Source organism: Anoplophora glabripennis, unplaced genomic scaffold, assembly GCF_000390285.2.
Source record: "Anoplophora glabripennis isolate ALB-LARVAE unplaced genomic scaffold, Agla_2.0 scaffold6, whole genome shotgun sequence".
Classification (NCBI taxonomy): Eukaryota; Metazoa; Arthropoda; class Insecta; order Coleoptera; family Cerambycidae; genus Anoplophora; species Anoplophora glabripennis.
Genome location: NW_019416749.1, coordinates 2,012,081 through 2,038,542, shown reverse-complemented (window position 1 = coordinate 2,038,542; position 26,462 = coordinate 2,012,081). Strand labels below are relative to the sequence as shown.

The 26,462-nt window shown below is 31.4% G+C and overlaps 2 protein-coding genes across 3 annotated transcripts; both read left to right on the top strand.

Moving 5' to 3' along the window:
- Positions 1-911: 911 nt before the first annotated feature.
- Positions 912-13,896, top strand: LOC108911804 (cytochrome P450 4g15-like). The gene is made up of 14 exons (XM_018716830.2): positions 912-1,016; positions 2,157-2,386; positions 4,766-5,875; positions 6,064-6,249; positions 6,517-6,686; positions 7,050-7,096; positions 7,364-7,518; positions 9,891-10,091; positions 10,178-10,366; positions 10,756-11,105; positions 11,341-11,409; positions 12,170-12,341; positions 12,814-12,987; positions 13,715-13,896. Exons 2-14 carry the CDS (start codon positions 2,170-2,172, stop codon positions 13,879-13,881), a joined length of 3,207 nt encoding a protein of 1,068 aa, XP_018572346.2. The 5' UTR covers positions 912-1,016; positions 2,157-2,169; the 3' UTR covers positions 13,882-13,896.
- Positions 13,897-14,650: 754 nt separating this feature from the next.
- Positions 14,651-25,098, top strand: LOC108912124 (DENN domain-containing protein 5B). 2 transcript variants are annotated; one of them, XM_018717301.1, is made up of 19 exons: positions 14,651-14,906; positions 14,961-15,067; positions 15,123-15,299; positions 15,351-15,592; positions 15,649-15,721; positions 16,608-16,830; positions 17,128-17,262; positions 17,319-17,518; positions 17,893-18,198; positions 18,283-18,867; positions 19,177-19,438; positions 19,517-19,628; positions 19,682-19,932; positions 21,016-21,155; positions 21,214-21,332; positions 21,391-21,596; positions 21,646-21,825; positions 23,438-23,633; positions 24,645-25,098. In XM_018717301.1, exons 1-19 carry the CDS (start codon positions 14,831-14,833, stop codon positions 24,841-24,843), a joined length of 3,789 nt encoding a protein of 1,262 aa, XP_018572817.1. In that variant the 5' UTR covers positions 14,651-14,830; the 3' UTR covers positions 24,844-25,098. The 2 variants fall into 2 exon arrangements, with proteins under 2 accessions (XP_018572817.1, XP_018572810.1); XM_018717294.1 differs by having other exon boundaries at positions 14,958-15,067.
- The last annotated feature ends 1,364 nt before the right edge of the window (positions 25,099-26,462 follow it).

Genomic DNA, 26,462 nt, shown 5'->3' with positions numbered 1-26,462 from the left:
TATAAAGAGTGACATTTTCGATAAAGTCAAAAACAAAAGAGTTTCTCCTCTTGTCAACTCCATCCGTGGACACACTGTATATACATTATTAAACTTTATTGTACTTAAATTCTCAAGTTTTTACTAAATTATTTTATTAAAAAAATAAAAAAAAAATCTTATTTTTTGCTTTCTTTAAAATTGTTTATTAACCACTTTTTGCATAAAATTTTTCTTTTACATTTTTTAAATTTCGATGAGAAATTCAATTCTCTACAAATTTTTTCCTATGAACTATACCGAAATTTTGCTTCGTTTTCGTACTATATTTAAAAAACTGCAAAAGTGCTTTTTTCACCCCTATCTTCAATTTCAACCCTCTAATTTAATAGCACCCGCGTTTTTTTCATTTTTAATAACCCTTCGAACAAGTCAGGTGATGAAACGTCTTATTTCCTTCCTTTTTTGCAAAAAAAATGAGAATTAAAACGTATAAGGGTTAACGCGACGAAAATCGAAAAATTGGCAAAGTTTGAGCGGCCATATATCAGTCAATATTCATCCAAAAATACTTTACAACAAAAACCGCTGCGTACAAACCAAATTGTATCCATTTGGAGGGCACTCGAACAACCTGCCTACTGCTAAGAATAATATCAATAGTCATTGTAGTTTGAACAAGTCTATTTTGGCAATTTTTGAAATTTAAAAATTTTGAAAGTTTCATTTAAAGACAAATTTTGAAACTACATTTTAATTTGTAATAAAGTATTATAGTTGCATCAACCTTTAAGCTTAGTGCTATGGATATGATGGAATTCAATGTGAAGAATTATAATTTTCTGACCGATGACCCACTCCATTGTTTAACACTAATTTCCATCGTAATACTGCAAAACGACCAACGTAAATCACTGACGACAACTTTTTGGAAAGGTAAGTATAAAAGATTCTAGGCATTTCTCAATGTCGCAGTGTTAGACCTAGTCTGACTGCAGAGGTGTGGTGTTTTCACAACTGTAAATAGTGCAAAGACGGTAAGGATGACATTTAATTATTAAAAATATAATTTTAATTTTTGCCAACGTTTTTAGAAAACTTTAGATTTATTCATCAAATTATTATTGGATAGTAGTATATATCAGTTCTATTATTTTTTATTTAAAAAATATATATACACTACTCGAAAAAATTAAGGGAACAAAATATAATTAGTGAATTTTGACAGGTCTTATCCAGATAAAAAAAAATCAGTTTGAAGCTTCAAATCTCTAGTTTGAAGATCATTTGACATAAATCCCGCAATTATAGGAAATAGCGCAAGAAAAAAATTTCCAATTTTTTTAATTTATTTTTAGGGGTCGACGGCCTCTGGAATATTTTTTTCACTTAGACTTAGACAACTTTAGTTTATTTTTTTGGTCTCTGCACGTCAATTTTTTATTAAGATATCCGGCTTTGAAAGAAAGAATTCTCTTCTTCTGTCTTTGATCAACATCTCGGTAACTAATGACCGCACAGTAAATTTAAGGGCGGTTTTGAATACTTGAATAAATTTTTCATCTTTAAATTAATTTGAAAAAAGTGCAAAAAATTACTTTTATGGTTTTTTAGAAAATTAATTTACTAATATTGATGAAAAGACCAATGGTGTGAAAATTTTTTACATCTCAATGTAGCGACCAATAAATAACCCTGTAAATTAACAAGTTGGTCTATAGAGCCGTTTTTCTGTTCCAAACGGTCAAAATTTTGGAAAGAATTAAAGACACGATTATTGTTTCTGACCATTCATCATTATCAAAATGAAAAGGAATTTTTCTCGACTTTTTCCACAATTTTACTTTAGATATTGTTTGAATAGAAAAAAAATTCTGAAAAGATTTTTAAAAAATTAAAAAAATTATTTTTTTTTTTGGAAAGTTGCTGGAAGTTTTAAAAACAGTATCTAGTCGTTTTCCAGTCTCTTAAATATCATTTTCCTTCCTGGTATAATCGCTACAGAGAAGAGCAAACTAACAAAAGAGGTGAAACACATTTTCATCATTAACCTTGGTTCTCATGGAGATAGATTTATTTTAAGTTTAGCACTCGTTGTGTCATATTAAAAAAACACGTCCAAGAACCCTGAAACCAAAACTAAATGAACAAATAAAATTTAATGGTTTTACTTCTAGGTTCCAAACAACAATGTCTACGGCTACCGTGACACCAGACCTGACCCCGTCAGGGGCAGTTTCATCTGCTACAAGTGTATTCTATTTCCTGCTTCTGCCTGCTCTTGTGCTATGGTACGCATATTGGACAATATCAAGAAAACATATGAACGAACTGGCAGAAAAGATTCCCGGTCCCAAAACTTTGCCTATTCTAGGAAATGCTTTAGAATTTTTAGGATCATCCCCAGGTACTCAGTGCTAATTATTCTGTGCCAATGCGTATATAGATTTTTTTCTTGAATAAAATCTGGCAGCTATAAACTAATTATAAACGCAATTATCAGTTTTGAAACATTTTACTTAGCACCTTAATCTTATCTACAGGTATATTACTGTAAATACCAGTTAATCAAATTCCTTATAAGGTTTTAGTTAAAAAAACAAATGCAATTTAAGATAGTACCTAATGTCATTACTAGACTACTTTTAGTATTATTTCATTTCACTATGGACACTAAATAAACTGGACTTGAACACGTTGAATGTAGTTCAAGAGGAACTAAAGGAAAAATAAGAAAATGCTATATTCATTCCAACGAAAAGACTAATAAGATTAATTCTCTAATAAATTCTAAACAAGTGTCATCTAAATAGGGACGATTTATTAGTTTATATAAATAAATTTATGTATATTCCGAAAAACATTATCCCCTTTTTCTAAGAATATGGTGTTGTCTATCTAATTTTATTTATTAAAATTTAGCAATCTTATCTATGAGGTTGGATATCTTTTGCATACTTATATTTCTGGTGTCGAAGAATATTGTTTGACTTCATTTGACAAGTTTAAAAATATATATATATTTTTTTTTAATTAGCTTAATACGTTAGCTTAAAAAAGAATGAAAGTCTTACAGTAATATTTAAAAAATAGACATATTTTCTAATATACAGACATAAATATACATATAATGACCATGGCCATAATAGACCTTTTTAGTAGTGACGTCACATACGCCAAATAATAGGCAACCACACAGTGCACATTGTCATGAAGGATTTCTCAATATTTTTACTAGATCGATTTTCCACCTTATGTACTTTGGATATAAGTGCCAAAAAAATGGCTTCTTTGTCATGACCTTAAATATTGCGATATTCTGGCAATATTAGAAATATTTAAGAAGTGTCAAACCCCAAATGACAAACTAATAGAATTATAGAATTTATATATTTAAATTTATAGAACAATATTGACTTTAATAGTAACTAATAAATTAAAATTATATCACAGTTACTGAGCATACGCATTAAAGATAATTTCATGTAAGCGAAGTAGCGTCGCAACAGGATATCATTCAAGAAGAAGTTTGGTTGTGGTTAAGAGTACCTATGTCAATAATAAACCACTTGAAGAAAAAAAACACCGGATAAACACAGTGACACAGTACAACACCAAGAAAAACAATAAAAATACTTAATGAAACTAGAATACGACTAATGCTAAATTTTTACTTTATTTAAATTTATAACGTTTTATGTAAGTTTTAAGCACATTAAATACATAAAAAAATAAATTAATCTGAAGTTGATCATTTTTATGGTATCTATGTAAATAGTACACAAGGCTCAGTCTGTACAATTTTAACTATGACAAATTATTGCGGGTTGCCTAAATATGTATATAAATATTAAAAGAGTCTAATTTCCCACATTGTTGGGTGTTAAAAAATATTAAAGGACATCCTAGTTTCTGAATGACCCTCTCTGTATATATAAAATCTAAAGACAAATAAAAATAATATAAGGCCGTCCGATCCAAAAAAAGAATATTCACGATATTTTGCGGAAGCTCTGTATAATTTGTCAGAAATGTATATCGGAATTAAGTTTTTTAAATCAACTACAAACTGTTGACAATGAAACTAAAATACAATGTTTATTTAAGCTTTAAAAGTAATGGTAATAATGTACATATATTTTTAAGAAATATTTTTCACAACACAAGTAAAATAGATGTTTGTACTAGAATAATAATAACATTTAACCGCGTTTTTTACGATCTTGTCTCCATAATTCAAGTAAGGTAAACTACTCTGTACCACATCTTACACAACAAAACCTCAATCTAAATTACCCGAATGTAATAGATTTAAAAACTTGAAATAAGGTCAGACGCGGTGTACATGTAATGCTTAGAACATATTATTATAAGAGATATTGTTGCTTCTTTTAAATCCCGTTTACGAAAAAATAAATATTGGCATTATAACAGTTCATTGAATATTTATGAAAAAAACTAATTATGTGCATTCGAATCAAGACTAAATTATTTAAGACCAGTCATTGTCATTGTTATATACAGAAACAATAAATATATTAAAATTCATGGAAAGTATTAACGTGATACTGATTTATGAATTTTATACTGCTACTATGAATAAGTCAAAAGTCACGCACGTAAATACCACGCGTATAATTTCTGAATCGTTATTTTCCATTTTCATTTAACATGAAGTCATTATGGTTATTTTTTCTGGCTTATTGTTTTTGTTAAGTTAATAATGATAAGTAGAAAAATATGAAATATTTGCATTTATTAACTGTACCTTTGATACAATTTTCAGAAATTTTCAAAAATGTGTATGACAAATCCTTTGAATATGGAAACGTTGTGAAAATGTGGGCCGGACCAAAACTGTTAATCTTTTTGATGGATCCACGTGATGTTGAAATTATCCTTAGCAGTAATGTTCATATCGACAAAGCCAGTGAATATCGGTTTTTCAAACCTTGGTTAGGGGATGGTCTCCTCATTTCTACTGGACAAAAATGGCGAGCACATCGTAAACTCATCGCGCCTACATTCCATTTGAATGTATTGAAATCTTTTATCGACCTTTTCAACGCCAACAGTAGAGAGGTTGTCGAAAAACTCAGGAAAGAAATTGGAAAAGACTTTGATTGTCACGATTATATGTCCGAAGCCACTGTAGAAATTCTGTTAGAAACTGCCATGGGTGTTAGCAAAAAAACTCAAGATCAAAGTGGCTACGACTACGCCATGGCTGTCATGAAAATGTGCGATATTTTGCACCAGCGCCATACCAAAGTTTGGTTGAGACCCGACATTATTTTTAATTTTACCAAGTATGCCAAGGCTCAAGAGAAACTTATTGGTACTATACATAATTTAACACGTAAAGTCATTAAACGCAAAAGAGTAGATTTTGAAAAGGGAATAAGAGGATCTACTGCTGATGTACCTGAGGAATTGAAAACTAAAAATTATGAAACCAAGACTACTAACTCTAAAACAGTGGTGGAGGGACTATCATACGGGCAGTCTGCTGGCCTTAAAGACGATTTGGATGTAGACGATGATATTGGTGAGAAAAAGAGAATGGCTTTCCTAGATCTCATGATCGAAGCCTCACAGAATGGAGTAGTTATTAACGATGAAGAAATTAAAGAACAGGTAGATACTATCATGTTTGAGGGACATGATACAACTGCAGCCGGTAGCAGCTTTTTCCTCTCCATGATGGGTATTCATCCGGACATACAAGATAAAGTCGTTCAAGAACTTGATGAGATATTTGGTGACTCTAACAGACCAGCAACATTCGCTGACACCTTGGAGATGAAATATTTAGAACGTTGCCTCATGGAAACGCTTCGAATGTACCCACCTGTACCTATTATTGCAAGACAACTTAAACAAGATGTTAAGCTGGGTAAGTATTCAAAATAGATATTAAATTCAAATAATTTATTTTTCAATTCCCATATCACGTAAATCGTATAAGTAATGACAATAACTTGCTGAGTTGAATATTGCACTTTTCCGTTCCCATCACAGAAATTTATGAGAAATATTTTACAAATAAAAATGTTACTATAAAGTAAATCATTCTTATTTCAGCCTCTGGAGACTACACTCTGCCTGCTGGGGCAACCATTGTCATTGGCACATTCAAGATTCATCGTCTTGAAGAAATATATCCTAATCCGAACAAATTCGACCCTGACAATTTCCTTCCAGAGCGTACGGCCAATAGGCATTATTATGCGTTCATTCCATTCAGTGCCGGACCCAGGAGTTGTGTGGGTAAGTGGCTGAAACTAAGAACAATATTTAGAGGCCATCAGATTATTAATTAGTAAAAAATAAAACATATTAGTATTTAAAACAGAGAAAAATTTGTATACGTTTCATAGTAAGAGTAATTGTTAAACAATGATATTAACCCAGCTCTAAAAGTTTTATAATTAAATGTGTTAATTTTTTAAATAAGGTTTTAGTAATTCTAAGTTTTATAACATTCCCTGCATTAGTTAATTATATAAAATGTAATAAATGTTTTTTATATTCCAGGACGTAAATACGCCATGCTTAAGCTGAAAATTCTACTTTCGACCATTTTGAGGAACTATCGAATCAAATCTGACATAGGAGAAAAAGAATTCCAACTTCAAGCAGATATCATTTTGAAGCGTGCTGAAGGATTTAAAATCAAACTAGAGCCAAGGAAACGACTGGTTAAAGCCTAATGAATCTATTTGCCCACATAATTTATTGAATATTAAATATATCTAGTGATACAGATAGAATTTATATAGTAGATTGGCATTTGTAGTGTATATATATATTTATGTAATTGTAGTAAGGTAATCTGAATTGCAATAAACGAACGATAAAGTTCGACATTCTATGGACTGTACTTTATTAAAATAGATCCCAAAATAACCGAAAAATCAAATAAAAAGTGCTCAAATTGTAGAATACTAAACTTTAGTTGTGGCTTCTATTAGGTCATTCCATGACATTTACCTTGAAAATGCTGCATTTTGAAGACATAACAAGAATACAGTTTTGTAAAGCCTTTAGCCTTTCGTACTACATTCCAGTTTTATGAAGTTGCTAAAGTAATACCAAGTTTTTCATACATAAATATGTAAATAGAAGTTGCGATTGAATGAAGATGAAAACGAAATGCAATTGGGAATTAATATTTTGTCCATTTAAGTAGGCATGCAGTCTTTTCCTGAGTAGTTCTAGAATTTCAAATACTCTGTATAACTCCCGCAAATTATTAAATAAGTGGTTTGTATCCTTATCGGTAATATAACGTTAGCTCCACAATTACCATTTTCCCTCTAATTTACAACTAATTGGTAAGATAATACTTTACGCTTTTTGTATTTACGCTATTGCTTTGAAGAACAACCATGTTTCTAGCTGGAATTATATTATTGGCAACAATTTCCGCGATATTATGTTATATAATTTTTAGAAACAACACTCATCTGATTAACATCCCAAAACCTCCATGTAGTATACTGTTGGGACATATATTACATTTTAAGGATTCAACAAGTAAGTCATTATTTTTAATTAAAAATTTTACAATAGGACTTTGGATTTTAAGAACTAAATCGATTCTCCATGTAGGACTATGAAAATATAATTTTTAATTATCTGTATAGACTAAACCAAATTTGATTATCACTAATTAAACTACAGAGATCTATGAAATACTAGAAATACAGAAAAGCTTACCGTATTACCTTACGTCTGTCCCCAAAAGCTTATCAGATATTCACGATTTTCTATATTATTACTTTCCAATTAATTAAAGTCAGGCATAGCAAACAAAGGCATCGTCGTTGGTGAAATATTTTTGAAATAGTCGAAACATACAGCTGTGCCTTGGCCAGCACATATGCCTGATTTGGTATAATGGGAATTCTTTTTGAAGAACGTAGCCATTATCTTAGTTTCCGCTCATGCATCACTAAATTGGATTGAAGATTTTCATTTGCTGGGGACAACCAACGTAAATACATTTTACCAAAAATTACATGTTTCGTTAGCCAAACATGAAATGATCAGAAAGTCATATTTTGTAAATTTCCGTAGAAAAATGGTTTTATTGATGATCATAACCATGTTAGAATGACCCCGACGTTGGCCCTAAATGAACGATCGTAGAAAAAGTGTTTTAAAGAAGATGGTACAATTAAGATACTGTAGTAAATAATTAGTTATGGCGAGCGATATCAGTGTGAGTAAAAGTGTATTACAGTTTTCTAGAACAAATTTGATGAAAGCTCTTTTGGGATAGTCTTGAGGCATTAAAATTTGAACTTACTTCACATGATTTGGATAATAGTTATTTACACTGATGAGTTATGTAAACTTACTTTGGACAATGTCAACTTCAAAAATTTCAATGACATTATTGTAGTTACAATTCCAGATTCTAAAAATGGTATGTCACGTACGTTTACAATTACTTCTCGTCTGGGTTCTGTTTCTCACTTATAAATTGTCAAGGAATATATCAATATTAGATTGGAAATTAAAACTGAAATTGACCTTTTTTATGTACTATCAAGCAGATAGATGTTACAACCAACCAGTCGGCAAGAATACCCTTTCTATGATTGCTAATAACATTGCACAGTTTTTGAAACTAGAACATCCTGAAACATATACAGGCCATTCATTCCGAAGAACATCGGCAATGTTACTAGCTAATATAGTAGTTGATGTATTAGTAATCAAGAGAAATGTTGCTGACATTTAAGTAACAAAAGTGAAATAGCCAACAGGATTCTTTACAATGACACTTCAACTCCAGTTTCTAGTAGTACGTCGCATCATGCTGTTTTAATGGATCAGTCAGATAATATTGAGCCTGCGGTGACGGAAATGGTTCGGTCAAATTATTTTGAGAAAAATGTGGCAATTAGTAAACACGAGGGGAATACCTAATTATTATCCGGATTTTATAAATGTTATTAAATGTAATGACTGTGCAACTGTCAATTACTATAAATATTTCTATTTATTTGTTCATTAAATTTCATTTATAACTCGGAATCGCTTTTTTCCCAAGGGAGGTAACTTACCCCACTTACCTCCCGTTGTCCATAACAACTTCCACTTCTACGGTAAAATCCACTTACCTCCTTAAAAACAATATTTATTATACTGGGAACAGATAAAGGTTATTTTATTATATAATAGTCTACTCTTTATTAGGAAACGTCTCGACTTGATCAATTTTAAAACATCATCTTTGACTTATGGCATTCTAGATGGCCTAGGTTATCCACCATGCCCAGCGTGTCCTATTTCTCGTACCCTTTCAACAACAAAACAAAAATATGGGCGGTAAGATGAAGTCATAAAGAAATACGCTCAACATACGGTTTTGATGTTTTAATGGCATTTTGGTATCCTAATATATCAATAATTAATTCAACAGTATCGTAAAATGGAACATTTTAAACTCCGAAATTATGTAGATAATTATTGAAAACTCAGTTCACCACTATCTAAAATAAAAACAGGAAATTACGATACTATAACAACTAGTTCCTAAATTTTTTGTAATATTTTCAGCTATTATAGTATAAACATTGAATATTGTACCAATACTCATTTGATAATATTTGAAAAATTTGCTTACTTTGTTGAATTCTATGTCGGACTAAAAGAAAAACCACAACTTAAGAACAAATCCTCAAACTAGTTGGAATAAAATTGTTATTTTAGACAAGAATTTAGATAAATTTTTGGAGTAGCTGAAGTAGCTTAATTCTTTAAAAATAATATAAAATTGTAAGAGAAAATAATAAAAAAATATACGGTCATTTACACTCATGCACTAAAAAATCCGAATTGCCTATTTTTTATGTCTATCTACGAGTAAATATTAAATTAAGCTTATTTATGTTTAGAGATTCTGCAAATACTGACAAATTACACGATCCAATACGGCGGTTTACTAAGGATTTATATGCCACCCACAAAACCCTCAGTATTAATAACAGACTCTGAAGTCTTGCAAGTTCTACTAACATCAAACAAAGAAGTGGCCAAAGCAAAAGACTATAATTTTTGTAAGCCATGGATGGGCAGCGGACTGCTCACAAGTGAGGGTAAGAAACTTCAAATATATAATGTTATTCATATTTAAACATTCATTGAATGTGTTACAAATACTTGTTCAAGTTTCAATTTTCAGTTGATAAATGGAAATGTCACAGAAGAATATTGACACCATGCTTTGGACGTTTATCGCTGCTAAAGAATTTTACTGATGTGTTTGATTCATTTGGCAACATTTTAATTCAAAAACTCGGAGCAAAAGTGAACAATAAAGACATTGACATATTTCCATTAATAAAAATGTATTCACTAGATGTCTTATTTGGTAAGAATTTATTTTATTTCAATTTTAGAAACGAATTCAACATATCGAATTGTGAATTAAGATTTGATCAAGGTTTTAATACTACAGGTTGTTTATTTAAGAATAGGAAACAAAGGCACAACAACATACATCAAATGGATGTTTTTAAATTTTAAAAACGTTGCTCTGCAGCGTAGTGAATTAAGTACTAATAAGGATAAGAACATAAAGAATAGTTAGAAAACAAAATTGTAAGATAGGTATTAATTGCAAAAGAGCTGAGCAACATTGTTGTCAAGTAAACAGTAAGATCAGTCTTTAAAATATAGGTTTTATACAATTTAATAATAATGACTAATAGATGCAAAGCCACTATAATTTATGGCTATTAATATTCTTTATATTAATAGAAACATCGATGGGATTATCAGTAAATGCTCAAGAAGATATTGAAGGAGAATACGTAAAAAGTTTGGAGAGAATGTGTGAAATTGTGGTTAATCGTTTAAAGACTCCCTATAAGAGATTTAATTTCATTTATCGTTTTACTGAAGATTACAGAAAACAAACAGAAGCAATAAAAATAATCGATTCCTTTTTCTATAATATAATCAAAACTAAAAGGCAAAGTGATGGAACAAAGAAAAGCAACCAAAATGTATTGGAAACGACATTTTTAGACTTACTTCTAAAGCTTTATGAAGACGATGAATTTACCATGACTGATGTTAAAGATGAAGTTAACACTTTCTTGTTCGGGGTAAATATATTAAAATATTTGACAAATTGTACCTAAAAGTGACAAATATTTATTTACTAGCTATTACATATTTTCAAATTTTTATTACTTTTCCAAATTTATCGCTAGTTCGCTGTTCACTCTATATTAATCTTCTACTATTATTTATGATGACCGTAGTTGAATAATATCAGAAATTTAAATATAATCTTGACTATAAATTTAAATCATTAAAATTATTATTATCTCATTTTAGGGTCACGACACCACCGCCACTGGAATAGCCTTTACATTATATGCGTTAGCAAGGCACCCAAAAATTCAGGTAAAATTTGCCCTACACATTTTTAAAGTTGCATGCCTCTGTGGCATGGGTAACAATTTTTGGACTGGTTACCATGTCATCGATTTAAACTTTTCGATATTTCAAAAAACATCTCTCTTTTCTGCAGAAGAAATTCTGAACTAAAATTATCTAGGTAGTCCTAAGCCTTCATCAGGGTTGACATTATATTCATTCTTCTGAAAACCTTCTTTATAAAGTGGCCTAAATCATTTTTCTTTCTAGAATTTTGATATTATAGGTCCATTGAGTATCCTATATACCTGAACTGTGCAGCTGCTGATTCCATTTTCCATTTGACAACTCCACAGGGTGCTTTTTAGGATTTAACATAAGAACTAAAGCTAATCAACTTTAGACTTAGACTTAATCATACAAATAATTAAAGTCAATGCCTTATGTATGAACTCCGGCTTAGCTACTGGCTATTATTCTAAAGGGAACCAATTCACATTATTCATCAGATCTTATCAACAGTGGCACCTGGGAAAAAAATAGTGTAATCACTTTTGAATATCTCGAATTTTCCCATAACCACCAAAACGATTAGTAAGATTTAAGATTTCGTAGTAAAATTTTGTTTTCCATTGTACTAGCAATGTCGTATATTTTGGTTGACGTACATCTTAACTACAGTTTTATGAGGTTGAAGTAAATAGCATTTAATTATTTTCTCACTGTGGCAAACGTATTTCCGATAGAAGGACTCCGTTTTTATTCAATACATCTTTGTTAATTCTAGGAAAAGGTAATAGAGGAACAATTACATATATTTGGTAAATTAAATAAGAACTCTCCATCTTATGAAGACCTCCAAAATATGAAATATTTAGAAATAGTAATATATGAGGCCTTGAGGTTATATCCTCCAATACCCATAACAGGCAGAAGGATCATAAACGACGTCCATTTAGGTGAGTTTAGGCGTTTTATACTGGACGGAATGATTAAATAAAATTTGTAATGTTTAACTTTGTTCCACCCATTTACAAGCCAAAAAAGTTATTCATTTTCATGTAGTGTTAATTAGAAGCTAGTATGTATAGTCTAAGCCTGGATCCACATGAATACGTGATCACGGATTCGTTATAACACTTATAACCACGTGACCATCAACATCCAATCCGCTTTGACCTTGACGGAGTGTCAAGTCGCTTTACCGATGTACAATTGGATGTTGATGGTCACGTGGTTACAAAGAATCCATGATCACGCATAAATTTGGATCTAGGCTTAAGAACATTACCTAGATCAACGCATTGATTTCATAAGCTAGAGTCAATGATGATAGAATCATATATTTAGTATGTGGATAGAATACTCAAGGATTTGAATATGAAAATAAATTCAAGCTGGTACTTTTATACCTGCTCTCCATATTTATAGGAAATGGTGTGATACTACCTAAAAACCTCAATGTTTGTTTATTTATATACGGATGTCATCACAATCCGAAATATTTCCCAGAACCTGAAAAATTTAAGCCAGAAAGATTTGAAGGAAATAACATTCTACCGTATACTTTTCTACCATTTAGTTCTGGGCCACGAAATTGTATAGGTAAGTAGATAATGATAGATAATTATTTTGATTTATTTAATAAAAAATATTGGTAGCACAGAAAGATGAACCCTAAATATAGATATCCTAGTTTTTGGTACATCCCCTAATTTTGATCTCCTAAACGCAAACCTATATTTGGTGGTGTTGGATATAATTTTCAAAAAAATTATACTGCCTATTGAAAAAGTTGTAGACAGTTAGACTGTATTGGGTTCGATAAGGTAAATGTAATACCTATATTTATCAAATTTATATTGTAATTGTGCAACTTGAATGAAACATTTTGTATCCTATTGCCACAAAACAACTGCAGAATCATGGGCATGGCTTTTGCTTGGGGTGGGCCCAGGTCTGCAAGTTGTATGAAGAAACTTGGAGAACCCTTAAAAAAGCTCCTCTCGCTCGCAATCACCCACTTACCGATATTAAATTTGAACACGTTTTGATTTGATACTAAAAAAAAGGCCGCGCAGTTACCGACTGACAAAAATGATAATATTATATCTTTTTTTCTGGGGTGGGCCGTGCACACCCCTGCCTCCCCTAAATACGCCCATGTGCAGAATGAACAACCTTTTTGAACATTTGGACTTAAGTAAATCTAACCCACAATCAACACAAAACAACTCAAATCTATTTTAATTATATATATATATAAAAATATAATTTGCAGTTATATGTATTAGCACATGCACTGTCTATAATTCTGAATAATTTTTTTTAGGTAAAAAATTTGCAATTTTACAAATGAAGAGTTGCATCTCAAAGATTGTGAGAAATTTTGATCTGCAGCCATCTGACCCAGAGTACATCTTAGAATTAGTTCCTCGAATGACTCTAGCTGCAAGAAATGGAATACGCTTATCTATTAAAAAAAGGACATCTGACTAATAAATATATTTATATGAATATGCACTTAATTTTTTAACAATAAAAACGAACATTTTAATCCCCGTATTCAGTAAAGCTTATTGGTTTTATATAAACCACACTCTCAGATAAATTAAAATAACTGTCCATTGATCAATTCTATCCTCAATTGTAATGTTTTGTAATAAATTATCAATTTATTCAATAATTATATTGTTCCTATATTGGGCACTTTCTAAACACCGTCGATCGCCTCCAACAGATATGGGATATGGGCTTTAAAATATTGAAAATAATTAGTGATAAATAAACTATCTTCTCCGAGGCTACTCGCTTGCATGGCTGCTGAGAGTAAAAAGAGAAAAGAAAATGAATTACCTACTCTGGAAAATTTAAATGTCAATCCAGAAGCGTTCGTAACGTGTAGAAATGCACTATACTTAAAAAAGTATTGGTCAAGTAGAGCGCATTACGCAGGTTTTAACATGATAAATAAAAGAACAGCGTACTAAGCTTGTTTATATTTTTCTTAAAATGATGTTTAATATACAACTATTACAACTACAAAAACTTGATTCACCCTATATAAATAAAAGAAACAAATAGCGAATCTACCAACAATATCCTTAATTTCCTTTCACACTACTTCCTACTTTCACACTAACAGTAGTTCATTTGTTCAGTGTTCAGTAACTTGTAGATCTAATAATATTTGCTACACTGGAAAGGAAAGTTGGATTGAATCATTTTAATTGAGTTGAATTGAAAGTTATGTTGAAATGAAAGTTGGTCGAAACTGAAACGTCAAAACAAAAACACAAAATGGCTGATTATAAGAAAATATGTTTTAAAAATTAGTTATTTTATTTTAGAAAGAGTTGTAGTACAAATTGTTAACAATGATTTGTGATAATAAATTTAACCCCATTTAGGTTTACTTTCGTTTTGATCAAAATAGGTTAATTAAGAAATGACTAAATTTGTCGATTATTTTGTTATTTGTGGTCTTGATTATAATTCAGGTTTGGAACCAGATAAATATTCAGGTAAGATTTAAGTTCCTCTATTTTAAAGCTATATGCAAACAATCATTTCAGAAGATAATCTGCATGTTTCCCCATTAGAGAGGTCATATAAAGGTAAAGTTTTGGCGCACTATCCTGAAAATGTTCAAACAAATCCTTTTGATGCATCTGCTGTCTGTATGGTGAGTTAAAGTCTATAAAATGTAACCTAAAGTAATAAATTTGTATATGTTTTAGTTATCTTTACCTAGTGGATTGAAATTTCGGACCCAGAAACATTCAGTAACTCTTGCCCCAAGTTTTCATTCATTCCTTATAACTCGAGAAGATGGAAAAAGGTGTTATGGTTTTAGTCTTATCTTTTATGAAGAAGTACGGAATAGAGATATATGCACAGCAATGCAAACATTACAAGTATGTTTTTAAAATAACATATTGGAAAAAAATCTGTCTTATTATTTGTAGGCTATGTATATTACTGAATTATCTAGTGGTTTAAAAGCCAGGGTATTACAAAATGCACAAAATCAGGGCCCCCAATCTAGGTCTTTACCAAGGCATTTCAAACTAACTCATAATCCTAACGGAGCAGCTTTAACATATTACGATATCTCTAAAGACAAGCTATTTGTTTCTAAAAGTATTGGTATTATCTCTCAACTGGCTCATGTCCAAGCTGCAAAAATATTTTTGGAAAATTTGTATAGGTGACAATAAGGACAAGTAATAGACCATTTATTTTATTAATTTTATTTGTTTCCAGATGTATTCCAAGAAGAGCCAATTCAACAAGTGGTCTTAGTTTAGAAAGTTATGTGTTTAACATTTTGTATGAAGTAAGTATGGATTATGTTATTATACAGTCAAATATTTAATTTTATTTAAAAAAAAATTAATTTCAAATACCTATAATTTTCTCAGTAAATACTAGTTACTGTTATAATAAGTATATTAATTCAATTGTGTAATCTTTTTGTTGGTGCACAAAGTGAAAGTGAATGGCAAATATTTTTGTCATTGAAATACATTAATATTGTTATGGTTTTTCTTTCGTGAATTTATACATGAAAATCAACTTAATTTTTTTAATTTATTGCCTAGTATTCTTCAATTATATACCACAAAGTGTACAACAAATGAGGAAACATTTTTTAATGAAAACATTTTTTCTAGTAATTTTTCCCCTTTTGATTATCAATTTACCATAAGTACCATAAATGTGTTATATAGGTACTGCGATCACTTTACGTATTGCGTTTAAATAAACAGTGATCACGTGACTGCAAAATTATTGGTCAAAAGAGATTGAATAGTATCTCCACCAAACTATGGCTATGTGCAATTGTTTACTTTGCTGGAATATGTAAAATGAACATAATATATACTACTATAATTAAATTATCTCTGCATAGTTAGAAACTCCAAACAATATAATCTTGTTTTGAGTTTTGAGGACTGACTAAACATTAAAAAAAATACACTTTAAAATTATTGTATTGTGTCTCTTCTATTGGCTACGACACAGAAACCATCACCAATTTAAGTGGCAGTAAACGAGAAATAATGTTTATATAATACCTAGATGATTTGAATCTGTATACTGTAACTGTTGTGTAAAACATTTTTCTCTACTTTGTCCAGTTGTAATATTGCAAAACTAAAACTATCAAATATGATACAAGTAACATGAGGATACACTAAATATAAAGTATTTTTGTTTAGGTTGAATTACCTGGACCTGGGAAGAGTCTACTGGTGTATTTACCACCATCAGACCCACAGTTGCCTCCCTCAAGTGCCATACTACAAAATCCTTGCCAACCAGATGAGTTACCACATTTAGATTTTCCTCTAAGGCTTATGTTTCTGTGGTTAGGAGTCGATATTGTAGTACAGCTCTTTACTTGCCTCTTGCTGGAAAATCAAGTCTTGTTAAGAAGTGCAGGTGGGACAATGTTTGCATATATGTAACTTGAGCCTCGGCTTTCCAAACAGAAATAAGTAAAAACGAATTATAATCAGAATTTACTGCATGTTTCGTTGAGAATGGGAAACAGCTTAACATTATGTTCCTGAAATCGAAATAGAGTAGTTAATCAAATTTTGTTACTTTTTAATTTGTTGTGTCAAAATTTAAAAAAGAAATTTCTCTTGTCATTAAATTACACAACTTTACCCTAATTTGGCCGACTGTGTGTCTCTTAAGATTGGATTGCAGTTTGATGTGACAATATTGTTTTAGATTGTCAAAGGTTGATGGTTGTAGCAGAAGGTATTACATCATTACTGTTTCCATTTACTTGGCCTCATGTGTATGTCCCAATCTTACCTGCGTCGCTACATCATTTTCTGGATGCACCTGTTCCATTCCTAATGGGTAAGTTACTGTTACAAATAAAACTTGCAAGTAATAATTTTATAAACTATTTGAAGGACTGTATGCGTCATCTGAAAATATTAAAGTGGCTTCGGAAGCGAGTCTTTGTTACGTTGATATAGATAAATGTAAAGTTCAGTTACCTGAAGAGATGGGAACATTTCCCCATCGGGAAGCGTTTACAGCAGAAATTTGGTCTATACTCGATAAATACGGCGTGCATGTACCCAGTTCAGAAAACAACAGAAATACCCAGGTAATTCTTCTAATAACTACATATTTTTAAATTGGAATTTAGAATTTAGAAGCCTCAAAAAAATTTGAGTTTGAAAACTGAATTATAACTCGATTATTTGATTTAAAAAAATAATAATTCCAGATTAGTGTTCTGGAGACCACATACGCCTAAAAAACTGAACCCCCACTTAAAGTTACACCCTGTATATAACTTCATTAGTTGAGAACTTAGGGAAACTTTTAAATTAATTTGAATTTGTTGAATTCCTTTAAGGTAAAAGTTCAAAGGCTAATAAAAGAAAATATGATTTAAGAATAACACCTGATCCTTAGACCAATATTTTTGACGATTTCAGATTATTATCTAATTACCTTTTATAACTGGATTTTTAGGATATTATGTCAAGAAGTTGCACTTTACCAGGCCGCCCGCAAAATCGAAGGAAGCTCTCCGTTCATGATACATTGGACAATGACAGGCCTCCTTCTCCTCCTGGCTCTGCAAGATCGGAGGCTTTACAAAGAATAGCAGACATAGTGCGTAGGACAGGAGTCGCTTTGGACCAGAACGATACCTCACAACCTTCCGACTCTTATATAGAGGATCTCAGATTTAATAATTCCATTAGGGAGATATTTTTTAATAGATTCATACACATTTTTCAATCATACGAGAACTTTGTCATATTTCCTAATCAGGTACAAGTTACATTGAAATTATCCTACCATTATTTTTTAAATTAAAGTAGTTTAAAAAATATGTAACAAACGTAATAATTTTAGGGCAAAGAAGACTGGTTTAACAATAGAGACTCAATGCAAAATTTTGATAAAGCTTCCTTCCTCTCTGATCAACCTGAACAAGACAGATTATTTTTGTGGAGATTTTTGGAATCGCAGATGTTTGCGACACTCATAGACAATAAAATACTGTCTATGTGGGGGGAGGTAGACAACAACCTTCTCATTTTCGATAATCGAATAAAGCATCTCAAACAGAGATACGGCGGTGAAAATCTCATGAGATCTTTGTGTTACGAACCGTGCATTAGTGCTCACGATAGTCAAAAATTCATTGACAGACGATTAAGTAACCCCGATTATGAATCTTCATTGCCAAGGGAAATTATGAATAGTAAAACGATCGGTTTGAGACAGTTTCCTTTATTGGATAAGGAGGTACTGAACAAAACTCCCGTCGTTAATAAAGGTAGCATACCTAGGGCGAGCACTTTAAAAAAAGGATTGACATTTTCCAAACCTCCAACTGGCTCGAATGATAAATCTCTGAAAAGTGCAAATAACCAAGATATGTCACCAGCCCTGATAGCACAAGCAAATTGGACGTTTGTTGAAAAGCTTTTAAAAGTAAGTTGGAAAACGACATTGTAAATTGTTAAATTTAATACGAGTTACAAACAGTGATTTACCCGTAAATTTTTTGAAAAAGTTCAATAGGTCGCCTGAGTTTGAAAGTTCTTCTTAATGAAAACAGTTCGTTCTTGACCAATATATTCCTCAACATGTTTTTTCTTTAAATTGTTCAGTACGTTGGTGTATTTTTGGATTGGACGTAAAAAGAACTCTTTTCGGTTATGTTCAATAAAGTTCTCAGTTTTTAATTACGATGATTATTACTATTTACCCGTTGTATAAAATAAAATTTTAATGTTTCAGGACTGCAAAGTTCGAACAAAACGCATGTTGCTTGCAAAACTCGGAGCAGAAGGCGTCACATTATCCAGCAATAATGCTTTAGATAGTTGTGGAGCAGTTGAAGAAAGTACTTTAGTGGCATCTCTGTGTGATTTTCTCGAGAGAGTCTGGTCTCATGGTCTCCAGAAGAAGCGAGGCAAATCTGCACTTTGGTCACATCTGCTCGCCTATCAAGAAAAATATCAACATTTGAGTAAAAATGATATTAATTATTTGAAACCTGGTAAGACATCTTTAACTATAACTATAACAGACTGAGAACATATTTTACAAACAATAACTTTTGATAATTGTTCTACAGTTTCAGATGTAACTCGTCTAGCATTGAATTTAGAAAATTGGACAGGTCAAGTTACAGACAAATTAAAAACGGAACTTTCTGAGCTACCGTCGTCGCTACTATTTGATATGGCGTAAATACTTAATAATACATTTTCTTATTAAAATTTAAACTGAATTTTTGTAGCAATGTTCAAGCTATGCCCGATGTTAAAACTGGAATAGGGATGGCCAGGGCGTGGGTGCGCTTGGCTTTGGAGAAAAAACAATTATCTAAACATTTCCGCACTCTTCTGGCTGATCAAGGCCTGTTGCGTGCACAATACAAACGTTCAGCGTTCTTGCGATGTGAGGAAGAACGTGAACAATTTTTATACCACTTGCTCTCTTTAAACGCTGTAGATTATTTTTGCTTCACAAGTACATACCCAACAACTGGTAAGTGATGAAAGTAATTTTATAAACCGTTTTTTGTCTTGTCATATGAACATACAGTGTGTTTTTTTTAGGGACTAGTCAGCTCAATAACTTTTTTGTTTATTGATCATTTTAACAATTTTTTTTTAAAGCATGTTTCAATCATTTTGTAATTCAAAGCCAACTGCCACCATTTTTTTCTATGCAAATATTTGAAAAGTATTACTATGAGAGCTTTTTTAAGTATAAAAATTGTGTTCAGGTAACTAGTTTTTGTATTTCCAGTAGACGGTGAGTTTTTAGGTATACACGGCTGAAAAATCCACGTGGTCCATCTGCCTTTACATGAGAGCGACAAAGTAAAGAAATCCATGCGATAGACAAGGATGGCTATAGTGAAGACGTTTTATAATGTGAATAGCCACCGCCCGTTTCGGGTTAGTAGTGGGAATGACTATTCAGATTATGAAACGTCTTCGATATAGTTTCAATATTCTTTTTCTATCGCTCGGATTTCTTTAGTTTACTTTGTCGCCCTCGTGTAAAGGCAAATGGACCATGTGGATTTTCCAGCCGTGAATATAGGTAACATGTTAAAAATGAACGTAACCCTAACAGTTTTTATAAATTTGTCCAGTGTTATTTAAACAATACAAAAACATATTTAAACTATTGAAAAAAATTATTTTTAACTATCGCTAAGTTATATTCGCAGTTTTTTAAATTTCAAAATATTTTTTAGATCACCCTATAACAAATCAATACATATTGCTCTATTGTAATTTTAATTGTGCCAAAACCATAAAAAAAAAAAACATTCATGCATTAAACACTTATTATGGATACATAAAAACTTGTTCTTGATTATTTGAACCACACAGTATTTTGTTGTCAGCATAAAGTGGATAGATTGTGCAACCTACTCATTGCATTAAATCTATTTATCAAAAACAAGGTTCTTTCGAAAAATCTATCAATAAAGTTAAAAATTAAAGCGTTGGTCTTTAAATAGAACACTGTACATCATTAGTAGAGCCGACTTTTCATCTGTCTTTAAATTTTATAGCAAGCGTTATTTTTTATTGTGTATGAAATATATTTTAGTGATACCTTACCGAATTGTGATAGTACCTAATAGAAAGGGAACAACATCCTCTGCTAATGTTTGGATTGTGTTGTCAGGAACTCTGTTAGAAACAAACCGCATTAATGTACCTAAACTTACCTTAAATTTTGAATGCAAGGTAAATTTAGTAAAAGTTCATCAAGCTTTCATTGTTTTAATTGAAAACTCTCTTTTAGAACCAAAACTTAGGAGTTTTAACAACCTTGAGAATTGGACATGATAATTCTGGGTTATACGCAAAATGGATGATCGATTACATTATTATCCGGAACGAAATAACAGGACATACTTATAAGTAGGAAATCTATTATCATAACATTACATGTACATTTATTAATAATTTGACTTCTTAGATTTTCTTGTGGCCGTTGGTTAGGAAGAGGAGTCGACGACGGATCCACGGAGAGACTTTTAGTAGGTACGTTGATATCGAAAAAGGAAGAAATGGAAGAATCTGTTAGATCTTGTAATAGTCTTGGTCGGTCTACACCAAGAACTCGCTCACCGGCACCCCCTCCAAGGATTGAACTGAAACCTTCTCAAATTCAACATATGCTAGGTAAATACTCTACTAAAGTGAAACAATTGTATCGATATTTTAATTATAGGAGATTGCGTCAATAAAATAGTAAAGTGGCACTACAGAAGAAGTTCAGAAAGGCATACGACCCTAACTGCACTGCTTTGCAGTGAGAATGGTCTGGTTTTTTGTCTGGAAAATGTGTTTTTGCTAGGCTTTAAGTCGGCTCGTCTTTTTATGGGAAAACATTACCTATGGGACTATTTTGGTAAGTTACATAAATATTTGTTTTTTTTTATTTATGTTAGCAATTTTACAAGTAGGTACTTTATAATTTTTTTCTACAGCTGTCAAAAAAAATGACAGTATGCATTCACTATTTGTCACAGCCTTAAACTCATTAAACATAAAGCGTATAAAATATATCCATAGAAAAAAACAATCATTAAAATAGTTACAATTATTATTAATGATAATTTGAGGGTATTAGTTGATCCAGCCTATAACCCGTGGAGTGCAAACGAAGGGGTATATCCATTTTAGAGAAAATTTAAAATTAAAGATTCGATACTACTGTAGTTCAAAAACTTTTAATAATAACTAATACCCTCAAATAATCATTATTCTTAGTAGTAACTTATCGTCCAAAACTTATCCCTCTCCTTCAAAGCAGTTCAAAGTTATTGGCAAAAACCCATTTGTTTAAAGTCATCTTCAAACGGGTCTACCTCCCGTAGGGTGGTTTGCGGACCCATGTTTATATGAAATTTTTGTCTTATTTTGAGTCGACAAATCTACCCTCAAAGTGAAGTACCACTATTTCCGAACACCTTGTATATTTATGAACAAACACTTATTTTAGTCTCATTAATAAAGAGTGCTTGTGTGTGTGAATATGTTTTTAATATTTTAATTTTATTTATTTATTTTTGTTGACAAAGAATATAGTATGAAAAAATTTGTAACGAACTAAACATTATTTCTTTTTCCTTGCCTCCTTTCAAGTGTTTGAACAAGCTCTGTTGCAAATCCGGTTATGCTGCTTGCACATCAATTTATATGTGCAACTGGTGCAGTAGCAAATCTATACAAAGCTGTAACCTTCATGTAGTCTTGCACCGGTGCTGTAATGAACCGAACAAGAAACTGCGCCACAACAATATGTATGGATTAATGAACACCATGAAAATTACTCAATAGGGAATATACATTCAAAATTAAAAAAAGCTGATTGTCATCCCAAGCATGATAACATAGTTCAAGACAAAGGTTTCTGCACTTGGTTCAGTTGCAAGTCTGTGCAAAGCTTTAGGTTATTGTTGCTACAATTACATATCTACAAAACTAATTCTGGTTAAAGTAACAGAAAACATTACTTGGGCAGTATTTCGGTCACTGGTCACTCTTAATTAACTGAATTTTTACTTTTATTTAGGTAAATAATTATACAGAATTTCATTTTCAGAGCTATTCTACAGAATATAAGAATTTTTCAAATATTAACACCCTGCATGTCAAAAGGAAGACAGAAGAAACAGAACTGTGTTCTTATATGAACCAACCAAAATCTAATTATTATTAAACATATTAGATGTAAAAAAATATTATTCTCAATTCGTGTGAATGGCCTTTATTATTTTCACATCATTTTTTGAACAACTACACTCCAAAAAAAAAACTCATTCTTAACGAAAAGTAACATTTCAGGCACTAGTTGCGCAAATAAATATTATCTGCTATATGGTGTCTTCCCCATAGATTAAATAGACAAAATAGGCAATGAATTTTTAAAATGGTAAAATATCATGTAATGAAAAACTGATAAATAATAATGTGATCAAACAACCAAAATATTAATATATAATAGTCTTTCCTTTTAGTTCGTGTTAAAGAACACTTCGAATCTGAATTGATGGAAGAAGTCTCGGGCAATAGAACAGCAAGTCTAGAACGAAACCATCAAGAAACTGTAGCCGTATGGAGGTGTTACTGCCACCTCATAGACGAAATGATGCATACAAGTAAAACTCTTGGGAAAGATGGAAAATTTCAATTATTTATATGTCTTAGTGTTAGGTAAGAACTGTTACAATGTGATAATTTAAACGGCCAGAGTGTTTCGTGATGATGATATATGCTCTAATGGGAGAGCGAGGCAACCTAGGAAAATACGGAATGATTTCTTAAAAACGTCTTAAGTCAAAATTTGTAGATATGGGTGGTTTTCACTAAAACTTATTTTGGTGATAACATTGGAACCATTAGCGAAAGGTAAGTTATTTTTGACTTACATCACTGAAAGCCAACAAACCCTCGAAGACAGAATTTGGAAATTCTAAGACCATATTGGGAAAATTAATATTCTTTGAAGAAAAAGTCTTATAACATTAAGTCTTCTTCTTCATTGATGTTAGATATACATTTTAAATGCCATCTAGTTATAAACTCGCATCAGTTTTACAACTGTTTTGTACAAATACACAAGGGAAACTTTCCTTATTTGACAATGAATAAAAATCGGCCCCTTTCATTTGGACTGAAATGAATATCAGGGTGGGCCTAGGGGTTCTAATAGCAGGTTTGCCTCCACATAGCCTAGCCCGAGAACAACGAGGTCAAAGATTCCTTCTAAGGCTAAAATGTAGAGGACGATCCAGATTCGTACAATTTTAACGTACCTATAGACGCTGTCCGTTAAAAACTCAGAGTTGCTGGACAGCTTTAATCAGAAAATTTTACATTACGAGGATATTTGGACCTGTAAAGGAGAATAATCTCTGGAGAACTTCATCAGCTTTAAATAAGCATAAAGTCTCAATGTATGTGCAAAGAATGCATGATTCTAAAGAAAGCCCTTAAAAACTGAGCAGAATAGATCATCAGAGACAATTAAAATGTGCTAGGAGGATGAAGTACAAAAAAAATTGGAATCCAGAACATGACGGGACTGAAATGAAGGAGGCTACAAAATTTGAACCAGGACTTTTTCAGTGGTCATACTTGTCTAGGTTGCCTTGCTGTTCTATTACAGTATGCACAATTCGTCATAAAACAGCCTGTTCAATTGTCTTTCTTAATGTGTTACAGAGAACATTTACTGCATAGAATGTTAGTTCCGATGGCAGCATGTAAGGTGACTTTAGAGATGTACGAAGAGAATTCCTTTTTGAGAAACCGTGGTCTTTTGACTTTCCTACGTCAAATATTACTCCCACTAGATGAATTAGATGTTGTCTTAGAAAAGTCTGTGTCACATGGGATATCTTCTCCTTCTACTCATGTGTAGTTAACTGTAAACCGTTTCTAGTCTTAGCCTGATTTTATTACCAATGATATTTTTCGAGTGATATTTTCTGCTTTATTCTGTCAAATTTATTATGGATTCAACTGATCGTAATTGTAACTGTATATAATTGTTTTACAAATATAATTTTGCAGGAGCAAAGATATATGATTGTGTTAGGAAGAATATTTTTTATGGCCTTTAGCTCGTAATTTCAAATATGTATTTACTGATAGATCCTGAAAAGTTAAAAATATATTCTTGCCAAAAACAGATACTTATTTTATTTCTTATAAAATAACACCTCTACGGGGTGGTATGCAAAAACTAATATTTCTTTCAAAATCATTCATTTTATGAGGAAATGAATTTTTTTTGCATAAATTTGACAACTTTGGGAAAAATGTGTTTATAACAAACGTTTCATGGTTAATTACTTTATTTATTAGAAATTCCATATCAAATGGCACTGAAACGGTGCGACAATTATTTTCTTATAAACGACTACAGTATATAAAACAATCATAGTTTTTTTGACAATCTACCTGTTCCTAAAGTTTGATAAAAATCACATCACTCTGTACATTTCTCCACTAAGAAACAACTGTATCGTATCAAAACGGCACTACTAAAAATTTCACGAACACCTTAAAATTAGCTCGTCTAAAACAGCAATCTTCAAACTTTTGCACATGCGGAACCCGGCCAATATTTTGATTTTTTTTGAGGAACCTCCACACCTAAAAAATTTTCGAACACATTTTTTACTGATTATATAATATATTTATAAATAGTAGTTTTAAGTAAGAGTATAAATTTTTTTGAATTTTGTAGTGTTGATTTTGTTAATTTCCGAATTTTTTACTGAGTCGCGGAACCCCTAGAGAGGTTGTGGGGAACCCCAGGGTTCTGCAAAACACAGTTTGAATACCGCTGGACTCTAAAAGATCTTCAGTAAAAATTATTCTTTCACCGGCTCTATTTTTTAAGTAGGTTAAGAAAATATTAGAACTGCAGTCTAAAATTATAATGTCTCAATTGATATGTACAGGGTGTCTTTAAAATATATGAACAGCATAAAACCAGAGATTTCTTGGATCAAAGTAAGCCAGTTTGGATCAATTGTTCCAGTTAGGATGAACTTTAACCAGAGATAGAACTCAAGAAATATTGAGATTGAAAACTGTAGTTTTATTTCTTACCGTTTTTTGTATACAGGGTTTTCAATGGTTATTTTTCAAAATCATGTTTTTTCCATATCTAGTTAAAAATAGTAAACGTTGAGCGGTGTTATAACATAAACTACTACATAATTTAGTGTTGCTTTAGGAAATTATCAAAATACGGTATGTAGATATGGGGAAAGCGTGATATTTTTATGCCATCAGAATTTAAACCTTAATTTTAGTTTTTGTACATATTTTTCTGTAAAAAAGTCATACTAGTTTGATTTAAAAATAAACCCTCTGTAGCAGAAGGTAACAAATTAAAGATTAGGATGCACGACATTTACTGTGTCACGAAAAGTACAGATACATATGGAAAAAATATATTATAAAAATGTTATATTAAAAAATATCAGCGTGAGCAATGGGCAACAAGCATATATTTTTTTGAAAGAA